Source organism: Castor canadensis, chromosome 5 (genome assembly GCF_047511655.1).
Source record: "Castor canadensis chromosome 5, mCasCan1.hap1v2, whole genome shotgun sequence".
In the NCBI taxonomy this organism is placed as follows: domain Eukaryota; kingdom Metazoa; phylum Chordata; class Mammalia; order Rodentia; family Castoridae; genus Castor; species Castor canadensis.
This window is the reverse complement of record NC_133390.1, coordinates 73,806,676-73,829,985: the sequence shown is the minus strand read 5'-3', so window position 1 is coordinate 73,829,985 and position 23,310 is coordinate 73,806,676. Positions and strand designations below refer to the sequence as shown.

Below are 23,310 nucleotides of genomic sequence, written 5' to 3'. Positions count from 1 at the left end.
ACCAGAGGCAGAGACACCTGCAAGGACTGTCCCTGGGGAAACCAAAATGAAATATAAACAATCTATATCTGAAGATAAGGCAGGAGACCCTCCCCACTTCCTGCTCCCAAAACACCTTCACATTGTCTCTAAGGAAGAGGGAGTGTCACTGGAACTAGAGTCCTCATACATTCTCTGGTGTTAGTGGGTGCTCTCTCAGTTATTTTGTACTGAATAATGAAGCCATTTAAGCCAGTGCCAAAGCACATGTATTCAGGAGGGTATTCATATAGTCATGTGTCACTTAACGAGAAATGAGACATCAGACGTTCGTGTCATCGTGCAAACATCAGAGTACTTGTACAAATGAGAATGGCTAAAACAGCACTAGACCATAGATCACACAGGACCACCATCTATGTGTGATCCATCCTTGACTGAAATGTACTTACGTGTCACATGACTGCACACAGTCATGGCCTTTTCCCTAGCTCTACTCTCCAAACAAGGTCTTGCTGGGCCGTAGAGGTCTTCCGGCTTTCGAATAGATATTAGAGATGAAGGAGGACAAGAGGATCAGGTAGTTCTTCCTATGGTAGAAGTTATTTGGGATGGGTAAGAAAATGAGTAGAGAAGAAAAAGTGATGTCAGTAAGTAATAGATTGAGAAGAAAAGGGGGCTGTGAAAGAGCACCCTGTGAAAGGTGAATCATTCCCTTGGTAGTGATGGAAAACTACATGTATAGGACAAGGGGTAATTGAATTTAGTTTTGCTTTACAGGGTCTCCCTAAGTAGTCCAGGCTGATCTCAAACTCATCAACCCTGACACAGCCTTTTTAGTGATGGGATTTAGACAGGTACCACAAACCTGGCTTTAACATGTAATTTTTTTATCACATGATTTGTGTGTATATTTTAGTTAAAAAAGGTTTTAAGAATGAGGCATATGATTTTGCAGAGAATAGGGCATGCATTGGATCAATGATACTCCATTATTACATTTACAAATAATCTGTCAGGATGCAAAATATGGACACACGCTATTTATAGAGCTATTATTCATCAGTAGTTATGTGCATATGAGAATTTCTGGCTGGAATTAAATAACAACTTGTAACAATCACTCTTTAAGAATGTTCAATAGAGTGCTACATGAATAATTATGGGCTATAAACTTTAATTTCACTGGTTACAATATCTAGTCAAAAACCTAGCAATTATATCTTAACTATATGTCACCACTGCAGGTGGTTCAATCTCAGGCAAATCCACTGAGACAAGCACAATTTCAACAACATTCTCTACTCCAGAATCATCTACCATTTCTCAGAACACCAAGAATCAGGGCATAGAGACTACCAGCCAATATCAAACAGGGCCCTTCACAGAAGTCATCAGGTCAGCTCTCTCATCCTCCCCAAGTAGACACACTATGATACACACTGCTTCTCCTACAGGTGCAAAAACCACCTCAATGTCCACAGACTCCACTCCAGGAAGCACAGTGGACACATCACCATATACAACTGGAAGTCTCACTGAAGTCACTTCAGCAGTCTCAACAACACCTTCACCAAATGGAGGATCAACAGCAGAAACACCAAGCACTCCTTCTCAGGACTCATCTACACTTTCTCAGAGTACCCAGACTCAAAAAATGGTGACCACCAGCCAGTCTCAAATTGAGCCCCTCACTGAGATGACCACCTCAACTCTTTCATCCTCCCCAAGTGGACACACAAAGACAGAGACTGTTTCTCAGAAGACATCTCCTACAGGTGAAAAGACCACCTCATCCTCATCCAGTGTCAGCAACACACCTTCAACCACATCTGAGGGGCTCACCACAACAATGTCCACAGGCTCCACTCCAGGAAGCACAGGGGACTCATCCACATATGTAACTGTCAGTCTCACTTCAATCACTTCAGGAGTCTCAATGACACCTGCATCAAATGGACTATCAACAGCAGAAGGAACAAGCACCTCTTCTCTGCATTCACCTACATTTTCTCAGAGTACCCAGACTCAAAGTATATTGACCACCAGTCAATATCAAGCAGGGCCCCTCACAGAAGTGACCACCTCAAGTCTTTCATCTTCCCCAAGTGGACACACTCTGACAGAGACTATTTCTCAGAGGACATCTCCTACAGGTGAAACAAGTACCTCATCCTTCTCCAGTGTTAGCAACACTCCTTCAACCATATCTGAGGGGCTCACCACAACAATGTCCACAGAAACCACTCTAGGACGCACAGAGGACACATCACCACATACCACTGGAAGTCTCACTGCACTCACTTCAGAAGTCTCAACGACACCTGCATCAAATGGACTATCAACAGGAGAAAGACAAAGTACCTCTTCTCAGGAATCATCTGTACTTTCTCTGAGTACCCAGAATCAAAGCATGGTGACCACCAGCCAGTCTCAAACCAGGCTCCTAACTGAGGTAACCACCTCAACCCTTTCATCCTCCCCAAGTGGACACACAAAGACAGAGACTGTTTCTCAGAAGACATCTCCTACAGGTGAAACAACCACCTCATCCTCATCTAGTGTCAGCAACACACCTTCAGCCACATCTGAGGGGCTCACCACAACAATGTCCACAGGCTCCACTCCAGGAAGCACAGGGGACTCATCCACATATGTAACTGGCAGTCTCTCTGCAATCACTTCAGGAGTCTCAGTGACACCTGCATCAAATGGACTATCAACAGCAGAAGGAACAAGCACCTCTTCACTGCATTCATCTACATTTTCTCAGAGTACCCAGACTCAAAGTATAGTGACCACCAGCCAGTATCAAGCTGGGCCCCTCGCAGAAGTGACCACCTCAACTCTTTCATCTTCCCCAAGTGGACACACTCTGACAGAGACTATTTCTCAAAGGACATCTCCTACTGGTGAAAAAACTACCTCATCTTTGTCCAGTGTCAGGAATACTCCTTCAGCCACATCTGAGGGACTCACCACAACAATGTCCACAGACACCACTCCAGGAAGCACAGTGGACACATCACCACATACCACTGGAAGTCTCACTGCACTCACTTCAGAAGTCTCAATGACACCTGCATCAAATGGACTATCAACAGGAGAAAGACCCAGTTCTTTTACTCAGGAATCATCTGTACTTTCTCAGAGGTCCCAGACTCAAAGTATGGTAACCACCAGCCAGTCTCAAACTGGGTTCCCCACTGAGGTAACCACCTCAACCCTTTCATCCTCCCCAAGTGGACACACACAGACAGAGACTGCTTCTCAGAGGACATCTCCTACAGGTGAAACAACCACCTCGTCCTCATCCAATGTCAGCAACACACCTTCAACGACATCTGAGGGGCTCACCACAACAATGTCCACAGGCTCCACTCCAGCAAGCACAGGGGACATTTCCACATATGTAACTGGCAGTCTCACTGCAATCACTTCAGGAGTCTCAACAACACCTGCATCACATGGACTATCAACAGGAGAAAGACCCAGCACTTCTACTCAGGAATCATCTGCATTTTCTCAGAGTTCCCACACTCAAAATATGGAGTCTACCAGTCAGTTTCAAACTAGGCCCCTCATAGAGGTCACCACCTCAGCTCTTTCATTCTCTCCAAGTGGCCATACACTGACAGAGAATGTTTCTCAGAGGACATCTCCTACAGGTGAAAAGACCACCTCATCCTCATCCAGTGTCAGCAACACACCTTCAACCACGTCAGAGGGGCTCACTGTCAAAGCTTCCACAGATTCCACTCCAGGAGGCACAGTGGACACATCACCACATACCACTGGAAGTCTCACTGAAGTCACTTCGGGAGACTCAATGACACCTGCATCAAATGGAGTATCAACAGGAGAAACATCAAGCACTCCTTCTCAGGACTCATCTACACTTTCTCAGAGTACCCAGACTCAAAAAATGGTGACCACCAGCCAGTCTCAAATTGAGCCCCTCACTGAGATGACCACCTCAACTCTTTCATCCTCCCCAAGTGGACACACAAAGACAGAGACTGTTTCTCAGAAGACATCTCCTACAGGTGAAAAGACCACCTCATCCTCATCCAGTGTCAGCAACACACCTTCAACCACATCTGAGGGGCTCACCACAACAATGTCCACAGGCTCCACTCCAGGAAGCACAGGGGACTCATCCACATATGTAACTGTCAGTCTCACTTCAATCACTTCAGGAGTCTCAATGACACCTGCATCAAATGGACTATCAACAGCAGAAGGAACAAGCACCTCTTCTCTGCATTCACCTACATTTTCTCAGAGTACCCAGACTCAAAGTATATTGACCACCAGTCAATATCAAGCAGGGCCCCTCACAGAAGTGACCACCTCAAGTCTTTCATCTTCCCCAAGTGGACACACTCTGACAGAGACTATTTCTCAGAGGACATCTCCTACAGGTGAAACAAGTACCTCATCCTTCTCCAGTGTTAGCAACACTCCTTCAACCATATCTGAGGGGCTCACCACAACAATGTCCACAGAAACCACTCTAGGACGCACAGAGGACACATCACCACATACCACTGGAAGTCTCACTGCACTCACTTCAGAAGTCTCAACGACACCTGCATCAAATGGACTATCAACAGGAGAAAGACAAAGTACCTCTTCTCAGGAATCATCTGTACTTTCTCTGAGTACCCAGAATCAAAGCATGGTGACCACCAGCCAGTCTCAAACCAGGCTCCTAACTGAGGTAACCACCTCAACCCTTTCATCCTCCCCAAGTGGACACACAAAGACAGAGACTGTTTCTCAGAAGACATCTCCTACAGGTGAAACAACCACCTCATCCTCATCTAGTGTCAGCAACACACCTTCAGCCACATCTGAGGGGCTCACCACAACAATGTCCACAGGCTCCACTCCAGGAAGCACAGGGGACTCATCCACATATGTAACTGGCAGTCTCTCTGCAATCACTTCAGGAGTCTCAGTGACACCTGCATCAAATGGACTATCAACAGCAGAAGGAACAAGCACCTCTTCACTGCATTCATCTACATTTTCTCAGAGTACCCAGACTCAAAGTATAGTGACCACCAGCCAGTATCAAGCTGGGCCCCTCGCAGAAGTGACCACCTCAACTCTTTCATCTTCCCCAAGTGGACACACTCTGACAGAGACTATTTCTCAAAGGACATCTCCTACTGGTGAAAAAACTACCTCATCTTTGTCCAGTGTCAGGAATACTCCTTCAGCCACATCTGAGGGACTCACCACAACAATGTCCACAGACACCACTCCAGGAAGCACAGTGGACACATCACCACATACCACTGGAAGTCTCACTGCACTCACTTCAGAAGTCTCAATGACACCTGCATCAAATGGACTATCAACAGGAGAAAGACCCAGTTCTTTTACTCAGGAATCATCTGTACTTTCTCAGAGGTCCCAGACTCAAAGTATGGTAACCACCAGCCAGTCTCAAACTGGGTTCCCCACTGAGGTAACCACCTCAACCCTTTCATCCTCCCCAAGTGGACACACACAGACAGAGACTGCTTCTCAGAGGACATCTCCTACAGGTGAAACAACCACCTCGTCCTCATCCAATGTCAGCAACACACCTTCAACGACATCTGAGGGGCTCACCACAACAATGTCCACAGGCTCCACTCCAGCAAGCACAGGGGACATTTCCACATATGTAACTGGCAGTCTCACTGCAATCACTTCAGGAGTCTCAACAACACCTGCATCACATGGACTATCAACAGGAGAAAGACCCAGCACTTCTACTCAGGAATCATCTGCATTTTCTCAGAGTTCCCACACTCAAAATATGGAGTCTACCAGTCAGTTTCAAACTAGGCCCCTCATAGAGGTCACCACCTCAGCTCTTTCATTCTCTCCAAGTGGCCATACACTGACAGAGAATGTTTCTCAGAGGACATCTCCTACAGGTGAAAAGACCACCTCATCCTCATCCAGTGTCAGCAACACACCTTCAACCACGTCAGAGGGGCTCACTGTCAAAGCTTCCACAGATTCCACTCCAGGAGGCACAGTGGACACATCACCACATACCACTGGAAGTCTCACTGAAGTCACTTCGGGAGACTCAATGACACCTGCATCAAATGGAGTATCAACAGGAGAAACATCAAGCACTCCTTCTCAGGACTCATCTACACTTTCTCAGAGTACCCAGACTCAAAAAATGGTGACCACCAGCCAGTCTCAAATTGAGCCCCTCACTGAGATGACCACCTCAACTCTTTCATCCTCCCCAAGTGGACACACAAAGACAGAGACTGTTTCTCAGAAGACATCTCCTACAGGTGAAAAGACCACCTCATCCTCATCCAGTGTCAGCAACACACCTTCAACCACATCTGAGGGGCTCACCACAACAATGTCCACAGGCTCCACTCCAGGAAGCACAGGGGACTCATCCACATATGTAACTGTCAGTCTCACTTCAATCACTTCAGGAGTCTCAATGACACCTGCATCAAATGGACTATCAACAGCAGAAGGAACAAGCACCTCTTCTCTGCATTCACCTACATTTTCTCAGAGTACCCAGACTCAAAGTATATTGACCACCAGTCAATATCAAGCAGGGCCCCTCACAGAAGTGACCACCTCAAGTCTTTCATCTTCCCCAAGTGGACACACTCTGACAGAGACTATTTCTCAGAGGACATCTCCTACAGGTGAAACAAGTACCTCATCCTTCTCCAGTGTTAGCAACACTCCTTCAACCATATCTGAGGGGCTCACCACAACAATGTCCACAGAAACCACTCTAGGACGCACAGAGGACACATCACCACATACCACTGGAAGTCTCACTGCACTCACTTCAGAAGTCTCAACGACACCTGCATCAAATGGACTATCAACAGGAGAAAGACAAAGTACCTCTTCTCAGGAATCATCTGTACTTTCTCTGAGTACCCAGAATCAAAGCATGGTGACCACCAGCCAGTCTCAAACCAGGCTCCTAACTGAGGTAACCACCTCAACCCTTTCATCCTCCCCAAGTGGACACACAAAGACAGAGACTGTTTCTCAGAAGACATCTCCTACAGGTGAAACAACCACCTCATCCTCATCTAGTGTCAGCAACACACCTTCAGCCACATCTGAGGGGCTCACCACAACAATGTCCACAGGCTCCACTCCAGGAAGCACAGGGGACTCATCCACATATGTAACTGGCAGTCTCTCTGCAATCACTTCAGGAGTCTCAGTGACACCTGCATCAAATGGACTATCAACAGCAGAAGGAACAAGCACCTCTTCACTGCATTCATCTACATTTTCTCAGAGTACCCAGACTCAAAGTATAGTGACCACCAGCCAGTATCAAGCTGGGCCCCTCGCAGAAGTGACCACCTCAACTCTTTCATCTTCCCCAAGTGGACACACTCTGACAGAGACTATTTCTCAAAGGACATCTCCTACTGGTGAAAAAACTACCTCATCTTTGTCCAGTGTCAGGAATACTCCTTCAGCCACATCTGAGGGACTCACCACAACAATGTCCACAGACACCACTCCAGGAAGCACAGTGGACACATCACCACATACCACTGGAAGTCTCACTGCACTCACTTCAGAAGTCTCAATGACACCTGCATCAAATGGACTATCAACAGGAGAAAGACCCAGTTCTTTTACTCAGGAATCATCTGTACTTTCTCAGAGGTCCCAGACTCAAAGTATGGTAACCACCAGCCAGTCTCAAACTGGGTTCCCCACTGAGGTAACCACCTCAACCCTTTCATCCTCCCCAAGTGGACACACACAGACAGAGACTGCTTCTCAGAGGACATCTCCTACAGGTGAAACAACCACCTCGTCCTCATCCAATGTCAGCAACACACCTTCAACGACATCTGAGGGGCTCACCACAACAATGTCCACAGGCTCCACTCCAGCAAGCACAGGGGACATTTCCACATATGTAACTGGCAGTCTCACTGCAATCACTTCAGGAGTCTCAACAACACCTGCATCACATGGACTATCAACAGGAGAAAGACCCAGCACTTCTACTCAGGAATCATCTGCATTTTCTCAGAGTTCCCACACTCAAAATATGGAGTCTACCAGTCAGTTTCAAACTAGGCCCCTCATAGAGGTCACCACCTCAGCTCTTTCATTCTCTCCAAGTGGCCATACACTGACAGAGAATGTTTCTCAGAGGACATCTCCTACAGGTGAAAAGACCACCTCATCCTCATCCAGTGTCAGCAACACACCTTCAACCACGTCAGAGGGGCTCACTGTCAAAGCTTCCACAGATTCCACTCCAGGAGGCACAGTGGACACATCACCACATACCACTGGAAGTCTCACTGAAGTCACTTCGGGAGACTCAATGACACCTGCATCAAATGGAGTATCAACAGGAGAAACATCAAGCACTCCTTCTCAGGACTCATCTACACTTTCTCAGAGTACCCAGACTCAAAAAATGGTGACCACCAGCCAGTCTCAAATTGAGCCCCTCACTGAGATGACCACCTCAACTCTTTCATCCTCCCCAAGTGGACACACAAAGACAGAGACTGTTTCTCAGAAGACATCTCCTACAGGTGAAAAGACCACCTCATCCTCATCCAGTGTCAGCAACACACCTTCAACCACATCTGAGGGGCTCACCACAACAATGTCCACAGGCTCCACTCCAGGAAGCACAGGGGACTCATCCACATATGTAACTGTCAGTCTCACTTCAATCACTTCAGGAGTCTCAATGACACCTGCATCAAATGGACTATCAACAGCAGAAGGAACAAGCACCTCTTCTCTGCATTCACCTACATTTTCTCAGAGTACCCAGACTCAAAGTATATTGACCACCAGTCAATATCAAGCAGGGCCCCTCACAGAAGTGACCACCTCAAGTCTTTCATCTTCCCCAAGTGGACACACTCTGACAGAGACTATTTCTCAGAGGACATCTCCTACAGGTGAAACAAGTACCTCATCCTTCTCCAGTGTTAGCAACACTCCTTCAACCATATCTGAGGGGCTCACCACAACAATGTCCACAGAAACCACTCTAGGAGGCACAGAGGACACATCACCACATACCACTGGAAGTCTCACTGCACTCACTTCAGAAGTCTCAACGACACCTGCATCAAATGGACTATCAACAGGAGAAAGACAAAGTACCTCTTCTCAGGAATCATCTGTACTTTCTCTGAGTACCCAGAATCAAAGCATGGTGACCACCAGCCAGTCTCAAACCAGGCTCCTAACTGAGGTAACCACCTCAACCCTTTCATCCTCCCCAAGTGGACACACAAAGACAGAGACTGTTTCTCAGAAAACATCTCCTACAGGTGAAACAACCACCTCATCCTCATCTAGTGTCAGCAACACACCTTCAGCCACATCTGAGGGGCTCACCACAACAATGTCCACAGGCTCCACTCCAGGAAGCACAGGGGACATTTCCACATATGTAACTGGCAGTCTCACTGCAATCACTTCAGGAGTCTCAACAACACCTGCATCAAATGGACTATCAACAGCAGAAGGAACAAGCACCTCTTCACTGCATTCATCTACATTTTCTCAGAGGTCCCAGACTCAAAGTATGGTAACCACTAACCAGTCTCAAACTGGGTTCCCCACTGAGGTAACCACCTCAACTCTTTCATCTTCCCCAAGTGGACACACACAGACAGAGACTGCTTCTCAGAGGACATCTCCTACAGGTGAAACAACCACCTCGTCCTCATCCAGTGTCAGCAACACACCTTCAACCACATCTGAGGGGCTCACCACAACAATGTCCACAGGCTCCACTCCAGGAAGCACAGGGGACATTTCCACATATGTAACTGGCAGTCTCACTGCAATCACTTCAGGAGTCTCAACAACACCTGCATCACATGGACTATCAACAGGAGAAAGACCCAGCACTTCTACTCAGGAATCATCTGCATTTTCTCAGAGTTCCCACACTCAAAATATGGAGTCTACCAGTCAGTTTCAAACTAGGCCCCTCATAGAGGTCACCACCTCAGCTCTTTCATTCTCTCCAAGTGGCCATACACTGACAGAGAATGTTTCTCAGAGGACATCTCCTACAGGTGAAAAGACCACCTCATCCTCATCCAGTGTCAGCAACACACCTTCAACCACGTCAGAGGGGCTCACTGTCAAAGCTTCCACAGATTCCACTCCAGGAGGCACAGTGGACACATCACCACATACCACTGGAAGTCTCACTGAAGTCACTTCGGGAGACTCAATGACACCTGCATCAAATGGAGTATCAACAGGAGAAACATCAAGCACTCCTTCTCAGGAATCATCTACACTTTCTCAGAGTACCCAGACTCAAAAAATGGTGACCACCAGCCAGTCTCAAATTGAGCCCCTCACTGAGATGACCACCTCAACTGTTTCATCCTCCCCAAGTGGACACACAAAGACAGAGACTGTTTCTCAGAAGACATCTCCTACAGGTGAAACAACCACCTCATCCTCATCCAGTGTCAGCAACACACCTTCAGCCACATCTGAGGGGCTCACCACAACAATGTCCACAGGCTCCACTCCAGGAAGCACAGGGGACATTTCCACATATGTAACTGGCAGTCTCACTGCAATCACTTCAGGAGTCTCAACAACACCTGCATCACATGGACTATCAACAGGAGAAAGACCCAGCACTTCTACTCAGGAATCATCTGCATTTTCTCAGAGTTCCCACACTCAAAATATGGAGTCTACCAGTCAGTTTCAAACTAGGCCCCTCATAGAGGTCACCACCTCAGCTCTTTCATTCTCTCCAAGTGGCCATACACTGACAGAGAATGTTTCTCAGAGGACATCTCCTACAGGTGAAACAAGTACCTCATCCTTCTCCAGTGTTAGCAACACTCCTTCAACCATATCTGAGGGGCTCACCACAACAATGTCCACAGAAACCACTCTAGGAAGCACAGAGGACACATCACCACATACCACTGGAAGTCTCACTGCACTCACTTCAGAAGTCTCAACGACACCTGCATCAAATGGACTATCAACAGGAGAAAGACAAAGTACCTCTTCTCAGGAATCATCTGTACTTTCTCTGAGTACCCAGAATCAAAGCATGGTGACCACCAGCCAGTCTCAAACCAGGCTCCTAACTGAGGTAACCACCTCAACCCTTTCATCCTCCCCAAGTGGACACACAAAGACAGAGACTGTTTCTCAGAAGACATCTCCTACAGGTGAAACAACCACCTCATCCTCATCTAGTGTCAGCAACACACCTTCAGCCACATCTGAGGGGCTCACCACAACAATGTCCACAGGCTCCACTCCAGGAAGCACAGGGGACTCATCCACATATGTAACTGGCAGTCTCTCTGCAATCACTTCAGGAGTCTCAGTGACACCTGCATCAAATGGACTATCAACAGCAGAAGGAACAAGCACCTCTTCACTGCATTCATCTACATTTTCTCAGAGTACCCAGACTCAAAGTATAGTGACCACCAGCCAGTATCAAGCTGGGCCCCTCGCAGAAGTGACCACCTCAACTCTTTCATCTTCCCCAAGTGGACACACTCTGACAGAGACTATTTCTCAAAGGACATCTCCTACTGGTGAAAAAACTACCTCATCTTTGTCCAGTGTCAGGAATACTCCTTCAGTCACATCTGAGGGACTCACCACAACAATGTCCACAGACACCACTCCAGGAAGCACAGTGGACACATCACCACATACCACTGGAAGTCTCACTGCACTCACTTCAGAAGTCTCAATGACACCTGCATCAAATGGACTATCAACAGGAGAAAGGCCCAGTTCTTTTACTCAGGAATCATCTGTACTTTCTCACAGGTCCCAGACTCAAAGTATGGTAACCACCAGCCAGTCTCAAACTGGGTTCCCCACTGAGGTAACCACCTCAACCCTTTCATCCTCCCCAAGTGGACACACACAGACAGAGACTGCTTCTCAGAGGACATCTCCTACAGGTGAAACAACCACCTCGTCCTCATCCAATGTCAGCAACACACCTTCAACCACATCTGAGGGGCACACCACAACAATGTCCACAGGCTCCACTCCAGCAAGCACAGGGGACATTTCCACATATGTAACTGGCAGTCTCACTGCAATCACTTCAGGAGTCTCAACAACACCTGCATCACATGGACTATCAACAGGAGAAAGACCCAGCACTTCTACTCAGGAATCATCTGCATTTTCTCAGAGTTCCCACACTCAAAATATGGAGTCTACCAGTCAGTTTCAAACTAGGCCCCTCATAGAGGTCACCACCTCAGCTCTTTCATTCTCTCCAAGTGGCCATACACTGACAGAGAATGTTTCTCAGAGGACATCTCCTACAGGTGAAAAGACCACCTCATCCTCATCCAGTGTCAGCAACACACCTTCAACCACGTCAGAGGGGCTCACTGTCAAAGCTTCCACAGATTCCACTCCAGGAGGCACAGTGGACACATCACCACATACCACTGGAAGTCTCACTGAAGTCACTTCGGGAGACTCAATGACACCTGCATCAAATGGAGTATCAACAGGAGAAACATCAAGCACTCCTTCTCAGGACTCATCTACACTTTCTCAGAGTACCCAGACTCAAAAAATGGTGACCACCAGCCAGTCTCAAATTGAGCCCCTCACTGAGATGACCACCTCAACTCTTTCATCCTCCCCAAGTGGACACACAAAGACAGAGACTGTTTCTCAGAAGACATCTCCTACAGGTGAAAAGACCACCTCATCCTCATCCAGTGTCAGCAACACACCTTCAACCACATCTGAGGGGCTCACCACAACAATGTCCACAGGCTCCACTCCAGGAAGCACAGGGGACTCATCCACATATGTAACTGTCAGTCTCACTGCAATCACTTCAGGAGTCTCAATGACACCTGCATCAAATGGACTATCAACAGCAGAAGGAACAAGCACCTCTTCTCTGCATTCACCTACATTTTCTCAGAGTACCCAGACTCAAAGTATATTGACCACCAGTCAATATCAAGCAGGGCCCCTCACAGAAGTGACCACCTCAAGTCTTTCATCTTCCCCAAGTGGACACACTCTGACAGAGACTATTTCTCAGAGGACATCTCCTACAGGTGAAACAAGTACCTCATCCTTCTCCAGTGTTAGCAACACTCCTTCAACCATATCTGAGGGGCTCACCACAACAATGTCCACAGAAACCACTCTAGGAGGCACAGAGGACACATCACCACATACCACTGGAAGTCTCACTGCACTCACTTCAGAAGTCTCAACGACACCTGCATCAAATGGACTATCAACAGGAGAAAGACAAAGTACCTCTTCTCAGGAATCATCTGTACTTTCTCTGAGTACCCAGAATCAAAGCATGGTGACCACCAGCCAGTCTCAAACCAGGCTCCTAACTGAGGTAACCACCTCAACCCTTTCATCCTCCCCAAGTGGACACACAAAGACAGAGACTGTTTCTCAGAAAACATCTCCTACAGGTGAAACAACCACCTCATCCTCATCTAGTGTCAGCAACACACCTTCAGCCACATCTGAGGGGCTCACCACAACAATGTCCACAGGCTCCACTCCAGGAAGCACAGGGGACATTTCCACATATGTAACTGGCAGTCTCACTGCAATCACTTCAGGAGTCTCAACAACACCTGCATCAAATGGACTATCAACAGCAGAAGGAACAAGCACCTCTTCACTGCATTCATCTACATTTTCTCAGAGGTCCCAGACTCAAAGTATGGTAACCACTAGCCAGTCTCAAACTGGGTTCCCCACTGAGGTAACCACCTCAACTCTTTCATCTTCCCCAAGTGGACACACACAGACAGAGACTGCTTCTCAGAGGACATCTCCTACAGGTGAAACAACCACCTCGTCCTCATCCAGTGTCAGCAACACACCTTCAACCACATCTGAGGGGCTCACCACAACAATGTCCACAGGCTCCACTCCAGGAAGCACAGGGGACATTTCCACATATGTAACTGGCAGTCTCACTGCAATCACTTCAGGAGTCTCAACAACACCTGCATCACATGGACTATCAACAGGAGAAAGACCCAGCACTTCTACTCAGGAATCATCTGCATTTTCTCAGAGTTCCCACACTCAAAATATGGAGTCTACCAGTCAGTTTCAAACTAGGCCCCTCATAGAGGTCACCACCTCAGCTCTTTCATTCTCTCCAAGTGGCCATACACTGACAGAGAATGTTTCTCAGAGGACATCTCCTACAGGTGAAAAGACCACCTCATCCTCATCCAGTGTCAGCAACACACCTTCAACCACGTCAGAGGGGCTCACTGTCAAAGCTTCCACAGATTCCACTCCAGGAGGCACAGTGGACACATCACCACATACCACTGGAAGTCTCACTGAAGTCACTTCGGGAGACTCAATGACACCTGCATCAAATGGAGTATCAACAGGAGAAACATCAAGCACTCCTTCTCAGGACTCATCTACACTTTCTCAGAGTACCCAGACTCAAAAAATGGTGACCACCAGCCAGTTTCAAATTGAGCCCCTCACTGAGATGACCACCTCAACTCTTTCATCCTCCCCAAGTGGACACACAAAGACAGAGACTGTTTCTCAGAAGACATCTCCTACAGGTGAAACAACCACCTCATCCTCATCCAGTGTCAGCAACACACCTTCAGCCACATCTGAGGGGCTCACCACAACAATGTCCACAGGCTCCACTCCAGGAAGCACAGGGGACTCATCCACATATGTAACTGTCAGTCTCACTTCAATCACTTCAGGAGTCTCAATGACACCTGCATCAAATGGACTATCAACAGCAGAAGGAACAAGCACCTCTTCTCTGCATTCACCTACATTTTCTCAGAGTACCCAGACTCAAAGTATATTGACCACCAGTCAATATCAAGCAGGGCCCCTCACAGAAGTGACCACCTCAAGTCTTTCATCTTCCCCAAGTGGACACACTCTGACAGAGACTATTTCTCAGAGGACATCTCCTACAGGTGAAACAAGTACCTCATCCTTCTCCAGTGTTATCAACACTCCTTCAACCATATCTGAGGGGCTCACCACAACAATGTCCACAGAAACCACTCTAGGAAGCACAGAGGACACATCACCACATACCACTGGAAGTCTCACTGCACTCACTTCAGAAGTCTCAACGACACCTGCATCAAATGGACTATCAACAGGAGAAAGACAAAGTACCTCTTCTCAGGAATCATCTGTACTTTCTCTGAGTACCCAGAATCAAAGCATGGTGACCACCAGCCAGTCTCAAACCAGGCTCCTAACTGAGGTAATCACCTCAACCCTTTCATCCTCCCCAAGTGGACACACACAGACAGAGACTGTTTCTCAGAAGACATCTCCTACAGGTGAAACAAGTACCTCATCCTTCTCCAGTGTTAGCAACACTCCTTCAACCATATCTGAGGGGCTCACCACAACAATGTCCACAGAAACCACTCTAGGAAGCACAAAGGACACATCACCACATACCACTGGAAGTCTCACTGAAGTCACTTCGGGAGACTCAATGACACCTGCATCAAATGGAGTATCAACAGGAGAAACATCAAGCACTTCTTCTCAGGACTCATCTACACTTTCTCAGAGTACCCAGACTCAAAAAATGGTGACCACCAGCCAGTCTCAAATTGAGCCCCTCACTGAGATGACCACCTCAACTCTTTCATCCTCCTCAAGTGGACACACAAAGACAGAGACTGTTTCTCAGAAGACATCTCCTACAGGTGAAAAGACCACCTCATCCTCATCCAGTGTCAGCAACACACCTTCAGCCACATCTGAGGGGCTCACCACAATGTCCACAGGCTCCACTCCAGAAAGCCTAGGGGACATTTCCACATATGTAACTGGCAGTCTCACTGCAATCACTTCAGGAGTCTCGATGACCCCTTCATCAAATGGACTATCAACAGGAGAAAGACCCAGCACCTCTACTCAGGAATCATCTGCACTTTCTCAGAGCACCCAGATTCAAAGTATGGAGACCACCAGTCAGTCTCAAACTAGGCCTACCACAGAAGTGACCACCTCAACTTTTTCATCTTCCCCAAGTGCATACACTCTCACAGAGACCGTCTCTCAGGGGACATGGCCTCCAGGTGAAATAATTACCTAGTGTTTTTTGTAGGGGCTGAGGTGAGATTCACCAGAAAGGTTAATGAGTTTTGTCGTAATGGGTGACCTATTCTCCTTCTCTTCTTGCTACGGGTACCTATGTAGGTTGTGGTTTGGAGGTGATTAGCATTCATACCAAAAATTTCTTCTGTCTCTTCTAGGCCCTTACTTTCTGAATCTCTTTGACTCTGCTATTCTTTGTTTCTATGTCTCACTCACGTCTCCTATACTTCCATTTCCAGGAGTTTTTTCAAGCTCCCTGAGTCCCAACACTGGAGGAAGCACAGTGACACTTACAACCTCTACTCTTGGCACAACCGCAGGCTTGAGCTCTGCCACTACCTCACGCCCTGTGAAGCCAGAGCAAGGTGAGTGATGCCACTGGACTGGGCTCTTTCCACCCTGCATCTGAGCTAGACATAGAGGTTATAGTTGGAGTACTGCATTGGAAGGGCCTTGTGTGGAGTTGAGGGAACCAGTTCTCTGCATACCTTCACCATCCCATTTGAACCATGGGAAATCCAGCTGCTCCCCATATTCTCTTAAGACAAGTGGTATAAAACTCAGACTGCTTGCTCACAGTCTCTGCTCTCTAAGATCAGAAGGGCTTTACCTGGGGACAAAGAGACAGCATCAGAGTTGGGAGCTAAAGGTGGCTTTGAGCGTGGTGCTGGACTAGGAGCTGGAGATACGAAAGTGATGTTGGTGCCATTCATCAAAGGACAGACTAGTGGTCCTGTAGGTTCAAGCCCAATGTTCATAGCCTCTGAAGGATGTGGAAGGTGAACAGCAACCTTCATGACAAAAGCAAATAGGAGCCAGGGGAGGGCAGCACCGTAGGCAGGGAGGAGTCTGAGTTTCTAAGCAGCTGAAACAAAGGCATGGACATGAAAAAGTAGGCCCTGAGTTGCATGCAGAGGAGATCCTCAAGGCATTTGGCATTGCTGGAAGTAAGGTGAAAGTAGTGAGAAGGAGGCTTCTGTGGGTGAGAGTCCTGGAGCTAAGGAGAACCATGGAGGACACAGCTAGATTTGTATCTTATGCGTGGTACTATGGTGGCTGGGGGTGGGTAGTTAGTGAAGAGGCAGAGGGCTATGGAGAGACTCTTCACAGTATTCCAAGCAAGGCCAGGCATGGGCCCCAATGAGTCAGTGGCTACCAGTATAAGGGAGACACATTTGAGAAACACTTAGGATAACCTTTCTCAGACTGGACCCCAAGGACCTCTTGGTGGCCCTAGGACAAATTCTAGGGGGCTTCAAGTTTCTCTGGAGAAATACTGTCTTTGGAAACAAGTCCCAGTCTATGAAAAGGTCTTTCAGTTAATACTCTTCACTGCACCTGATTTGTCTTTTAATCCTGAGAAGAATTATGACACCAAAACAGATGCAGAATAGTTTGTTGGAATTCTGACATCAAGACTTGTTTTAATCCCAACTGGGGGATGATAAAAGTAACAGTAAATGGAGTAAAGGAGTGATGGTTAAATGTGAGAGAAGAACCCTTGATGGCTCTTAGTCAGGACCTACTGGAGCCTTCTGAGGAACAGAGGAAAGGGTGAGGAGCAAATTTTAGGGAAGCTTTCTGGGATCCTTCTGAGCCTGAAAGAAGGTCAAGGTTCAGAAGGACTCCATACTGTTCTTTGTACTGGCTCAGGCGTTCCCCTCTTCCCCTACGGGTCAAGTGCTGGAGACGTGCAATTGTTTGCTAGGACTGTGGACGTTACCTCTCGACTCTTCAAGCTCCAGATTGGCTTCCCCTTTGGCTCCTCTCTACGGGATTCCCTCTACGTGAGTCTCTGGCTGCAGCCCACGTGGCCAGACTTGTGATCTTGGCCCTGCTTCTCTAGCCAGCTTGGACATGGCTCCGTGACTGATAGAAAGGGAGAATGGAAGCCATCTTTGTTAGGCACTGTCTTTTTGTTTACAGCCTTCTTTAATGGCAAGGCTCTAGCTGTGAAAAAAGAGACTGAAGCAACCCCCCCCCCACTTCCTGTGTGAACAAAAATGTCCTCGCCTCAGTATAAAGAGATCAGGGTGAGAAGTGATACTTGGGAAACTTGACTGGTGCATGTATTTCCATTTTCTGTGACTACTTCCTTGTTCCCTGATTTGTGTCTCCATAGTAGACTTGGAATAGTAGTCCTGGCCCCTGTTGCTCTCAGGGAGGGGCTTTAGTCAGCAACTCAGCAATAGGAGTAAGGATATCAATTTCTTTAGCCCTACCTGATGTCACCTGATGTGGGGAAGGGGCTTTATCAAGAAGGCTTTCCTCCATGAGGGGCAGGGCTATAGCCAGGGTTCTACCACTGAGGTAGGACACAGTTACCCAGGTTACTAGGTAAAGAGATCTCCCAGAAGGCTGGAAGTATCTGAGGTGACCTTTCAGGCATTGTTGACACCTCTAACCTTCTGCCCAGAAGGCAGAAGAAGCTCTTAGGGGTATCACTTCTGAAGAGCTGTCCCTTGGGTTGGGACATCTCCTCACCTCCTCCCTCCTTGAATGCTAACCAAGAACCCTTGTGCTCAGTTCACAGATAATGGCCAGATCATTTTCCCAGAGTCAGACTATCATATTTTCTCCTACCCCAACCCACCCACAAGATGCTTCACAGGATGGGACCCTGTGGCCATGGTGGCTCCATTCTGGGATGATGCAGATTTCTCCAGCTATAGGGGAACCATGTTTTACCAGGTGGGTTTTCAAGCTTGACTGTCAGGAGCCCCCAGTAACCTGCCAGGGGGAGACCAAGGACTGTTAGAAGGCATTAGAAGTGTTGCTGCTGTCTCAGCCTGGGCTCTTGTGGGCAGGTACTGAGGCTTAATTATGGGATAGGGAGGAAGTCAATAGGGAATATTAAATAGACTCAGAAATATCCCAGTCCAACCATGAAGACCTGCAGGTGACAGGGATAAAGACTGGCAACTCAGCATTTGGTCTTAAAATTAGGTGTAGAAGGTCGGTCCTAACAAGTCTGAGACAAGCAGGCTTGGAGTTTCTCAGTGCCCCTGGATTGGGTTAATAATTCCAGACAGTAGAAACACATCAGGAAAAGCTACTGCAGCAAATGTGTTTTGTGTCCCTGCCTTGGACAAGGCACTGCAGAGGCTTCAAAGATGGGGAGACACTTGCCTGTCCTTAAGGAGCCCAAGTCAGACACTGGGAGGTAAAAATGGAAACATGGTCACACCATCTGAGCCAATTTGAGCTAAGAGATGTGTCAGTTCAAGTCTAGGGGACTTGGCTGGGGCACTCCTAGTCCACATACCCCAGGTTTTCCTGCAGCCCAAATTTGAATTGATCTTAAGGTAAGAACTCTCGTAAAAATTCAGGCCCTGGTGAGGGAAGGTGGGGGTTCCTCAGAAGTATTAAGAGAGACCCTCATTTCCTTGCTCTTATCTGCCTTTCTTTTCTAGGAATATGAGACACTGTATGACGAATACAACTCACTAGTCTGGCAGGTGGAGACTTGGATAAATAAATTCACAAGTGCAAGGAGCTTCAAAGCCAAGTGGACCCTGAAGGTCACATGGGTCAATGTGCCTCCCTATCCTGCCCAGTGGACCTTGGGGGTGAGTGGACCATGGACAGCTAACTCAAGAAAAGATTACTAATTATAGCAACCCCACCCCCACCCCCACTGCACTCTGTGCAAGCACAGTGCAAGGCCTGCCTCTTCCCTTCATGGACATAACCCCATGGAAGCCCAGAAATAGGAAATCGGTTTTTTGGTTAAAAAAAAAGTCTGGCTATTGGCAATTTCAAATGGCTTATGTTATTAGATTTTTGTTGCCATAACACTGGAAACAGGCTACTTATGAAGAAAAAAGGTTATTTAGCTCATAGTTCTGAAGGGTGAAAGTCTAAGCAGCATTACACAGGCTCCTTGGCAGTTATCACCTCATAACAGGGAGAGCAAGGGTGGGAGCAGCATGGCTGGCGTCACGTTGGCTTCTTTGTAATAACCCTCTCAAGAGAACTCAAGGGGTCACTCAAGAACTATCTGATGCCTCCAATGATCTAAGGACATCCCACCAGGCCCCACCTCTTAAAGGATCCACCACCTCTCAATAAACCCAACCTGAGGACCAAATCTCTAAACAATAAACCTTGGACCAGTGTGGGGACACCAGGGAGAAGATCCCAGGTCTGTCATAGGAATCTCTGTTTGTCTCCCACCAACCCCCAGACCAACACCTACCAAGTCATCCTCTCAACGGACGGGAGCAGGTCCTACGCCTTGTTTCTCTACCAGAGTGGTGCGATGCAGTGGGACGTGACCCAGCGTCTGCACAACTCGGTCATCATGGGTTTCTCCAGGTGGAGTGAGAGTGGCTAGCAGTACTGAACTGGTAACAGGGAGGGGCACAGAACATGCTTCCCTGCACACACACTCCCATCCCTGAGGTGAGGCACAGCTCCTCCTTGCTGGAGTGTGGCACACACTGACTCCAGCTCCCGCAGAGCCTCTCAGCTTTCTGTCTCCAGTGAAAGGGTCCCCAGCAGTCCTGCCGTCTTTCCTATCCCAATCCTATGCATTGTAATAATTTCCACATTGATCTCCCCAATTTCCATTGATTTTAGTGAAGTTCTCTTGACCTCTGAAATACCATAATAATAACGGCCAACTTTTATTATGCTAAGTATGTTATATATACCTTATTTTGTTGATTATCACAATCACTTATGAGGTGTATACTATATATGATCCCCATTCTACAGATAAGGAAACTGAGGTACAAAACTCACAGTTCAGAAGAGGCAAAGGGGGGATTTGAACCCACACATCTGAGGCTAGAATCTGCCTTCCTGACTCCTAGGAATTGCCCACTTGCCAAGGGACATCCTGCAGCCTAGATGTCATGGGCGGGAGGAGGGAAGGGGGCTGCGGAAGGTTGCGCTGTGGGTGGGTTCCTGTGGGTGGAGAGCCTCAGGCTCTGGGACCAGTTTTTCCAGCCACATGCTGGTGTGTGGCAATCAGCTGTGATGGTAATGCGTCATTCCCTTACTGGTAATTGCTGCAAATGGTTTTCTTTTACATTAGGGTGTGTAAGGGTGCCCTATAATTACATTGCTTTCCCTTGCTTTTTGATGTTCTGTAAAAGAGAAAAGAGTGGAATTACCTAGCTAGCTAGGAATTTCACACCTCACAGAGGTGTCAGGCATTGTGTGTGTAACAACCCTGTGTGACAGAGGAGCAAGCATCAGGATCCCTGCTTTGTGGCACACACCTGCAGTGAGTGTGGGACTGCTGCTCCAGGCTTCCCTCCATCCTAGACCCATACTGAAGACAGTGGAAGTGGCAGCACCATTACATTGGGTCTCCACTTGGTTCTGAGGGATTTACAAATGTTACTGCATTGAGGTCCCACAATGCTGTGAGGTAAATGCTACCGCAATCCCTTTTACCTGGATGTGAAAACCAAGAATCAGAAGTTACGTATCTTGCCCATAGCCACCAACCTAGTAAGGGCTGGAATCAGCAGTTAAATCTATGACAGCCTAACTCAAGACCAGCTCTGCACCATCACAATATTCTGTCCTCTACAGTACTCCTTTCCACTCCCCTCGTTTAAGGAAAACAATCAAGAAGGAGGCCTGAACCCTGTTGTTCACATCCCTCTATCTCGTGGCTACTTTCTTGCCATCAGCAATCAGACATGGAATAAGGCAGAGCCCCTCCCCTCTCTCAGTACTGGCCAACTCAGTAATAGGCTGCCAGCTGCCGACTGCAGACTAGCTAGACTGAATGCTGAGTGAATGTAACTTTATTTTATTTTAATTTTGGGGGGGCAATGCTGGGATTTGAACTCAGGGCCTCACACTAGCTAGGCAGGCACTATGACACTCAAACCACTCTGCCAGCCCAAGTGAAGAGTAACTTTAGCTGAGAGGACAGAGCCTGTGTGTGACACAGACAGACCTAAGAGTCTTTCCTTTGCCTGCAGTGGAGACGGGTATTTTGAAAACAGCCCACTGACATTCCGGCCAGCGTGGGAGAAGTACCGTCCGGATCAATTCCTGAATCCCAAATTAGGTAAAAGTGCCAACTATCACACGTGAGCTGACCTCAGTCTTCTCTTGCCCTCTACTCCGTATGCCATGACATCCTAGAAGGCAGCTCCCTAACGTCTCCACCACTCCAAAGAGCACCCCACACAGGTTGACTACCTACAGATATATTCCAGACCTGGCACTGCCTGAGACATAGGGTGCATGAGGAGGAACAAGTTTGGGGGAACTGCGAGTTGTTGGAGCTTACAGGGGTGGGTCCCCTCTCAGGAAGAGCTGCCCAGAGAGGCAGGGAGCAGCCTGGGCAGCTGCAGTCATAAATTTGAGTTGACCCTAAACTTAAGCCAAGCCTGTGGCCCCGCCCGGGATGACCCCTGCTTCTCTTGCTTCTTTAGGTGTCCGGGGGCTGCAGTTCTACGAACTCCACAGGGAAGAGAGGCCCAACTTCCGCCTCAAGTGCCTGTGGTGGTTGAGGAGCCAGCCTCAGTGGCCCAGCTGGGGCTGGAGCCGGCTTTCCTGCCCTTGCTCCTGGCAGCAGGGACGGTGGGACTTACGATTCCAGCCCATTGGCACAGGTGACACCTCCTCCCCCGCCCCCACAGCCCCTGCCCATCCCTGCCCCTCCACAACCTGGGCCTGAGGGCATCTCCTTGCAGACTCGTGGGACTTGAACGGCAGGCAGCTGTGCAGCTTCCACTCCCGGCGAGGGGGCGTGTGCTGCAGCTATGGGCGCTGGGGAGAGCTCCGAGAAGGCCGGGGCATGCAGAATCCTTGGCAGTTTGGTATGTGTGTCCCAGGAGGTCTCAACCCCACCTGCTCTGGAGCCTACTGCTCTTCCAAGCCAAGCCTGGGACCCTCTGAATGCAGCCCCAGGTCCCCATTCCTTCCCAGCTCCTTCCTTCTTGCCCTAATCCTCTGATCCTGGGAATTTAGGAAGCTTCCTCTCTGCCGGCCATTTGATGTAGCCTTTTATGACTGAGTGCCTCTTGCTCCATATCCACTTGGCCCCATGGCCCTCGCCTGGAGTGGGGACATCTTTCAGGGAAGGGAAGAGGACCTAGTCTGACCCTGTCCCTCTGGGCCTACCTCAGCAGGCTATTTGGAGGAAGTCAGCTCCCTGCAAAGACCCTCTCTCCAAGAGAGCACAAGGGAGTGTGGAGGGGG

General features: G+C 48.2%; 1 protein-coding gene across 2 annotated transcripts in view; it reads left to right on the top strand.

Moving 5' to 3' along the window:
- Muc4 (mucin 4, cell surface associated) overlaps positions 1–23,310 on the top strand; it is a 55,808-nt gene that overhangs the window by 17,915 nt on the left and 14,583 nt on the right. The window contains exons 2-10 of one of the 2 annotated variants that reach the window (XM_074073386.1): positions 1,437–16,118; positions 16,377–16,502; positions 17,791–17,924; positions 18,664–18,828; positions 19,551–19,706; positions 20,324–20,454; positions 22,083–22,171; positions 22,542–22,721; positions 22,803–22,928. In XM_074073386.1, the coding sequence (XP_073929487.1) occupies positions 1,437–16,118; positions 16,377–16,502; positions 17,791–17,924; positions 18,664–18,828; positions 19,551–19,706; positions 20,324–20,454; positions 22,083–22,171; positions 22,542–22,721; positions 22,803–22,928 (15,789 nt within the window). Of the gene's footprint in view, positions 1–1,436; positions 16,119–16,376; positions 16,503–17,790; positions 17,925–18,663; positions 18,829–19,221; positions 19,443–19,550; positions 19,707–20,323; positions 20,455–22,082; positions 22,172–22,541; positions 22,722–22,802; positions 22,929–23,310 lie in introns of those variants that run through there. The other variant, XM_074073387.1, reaches the window with a different exon arrangement.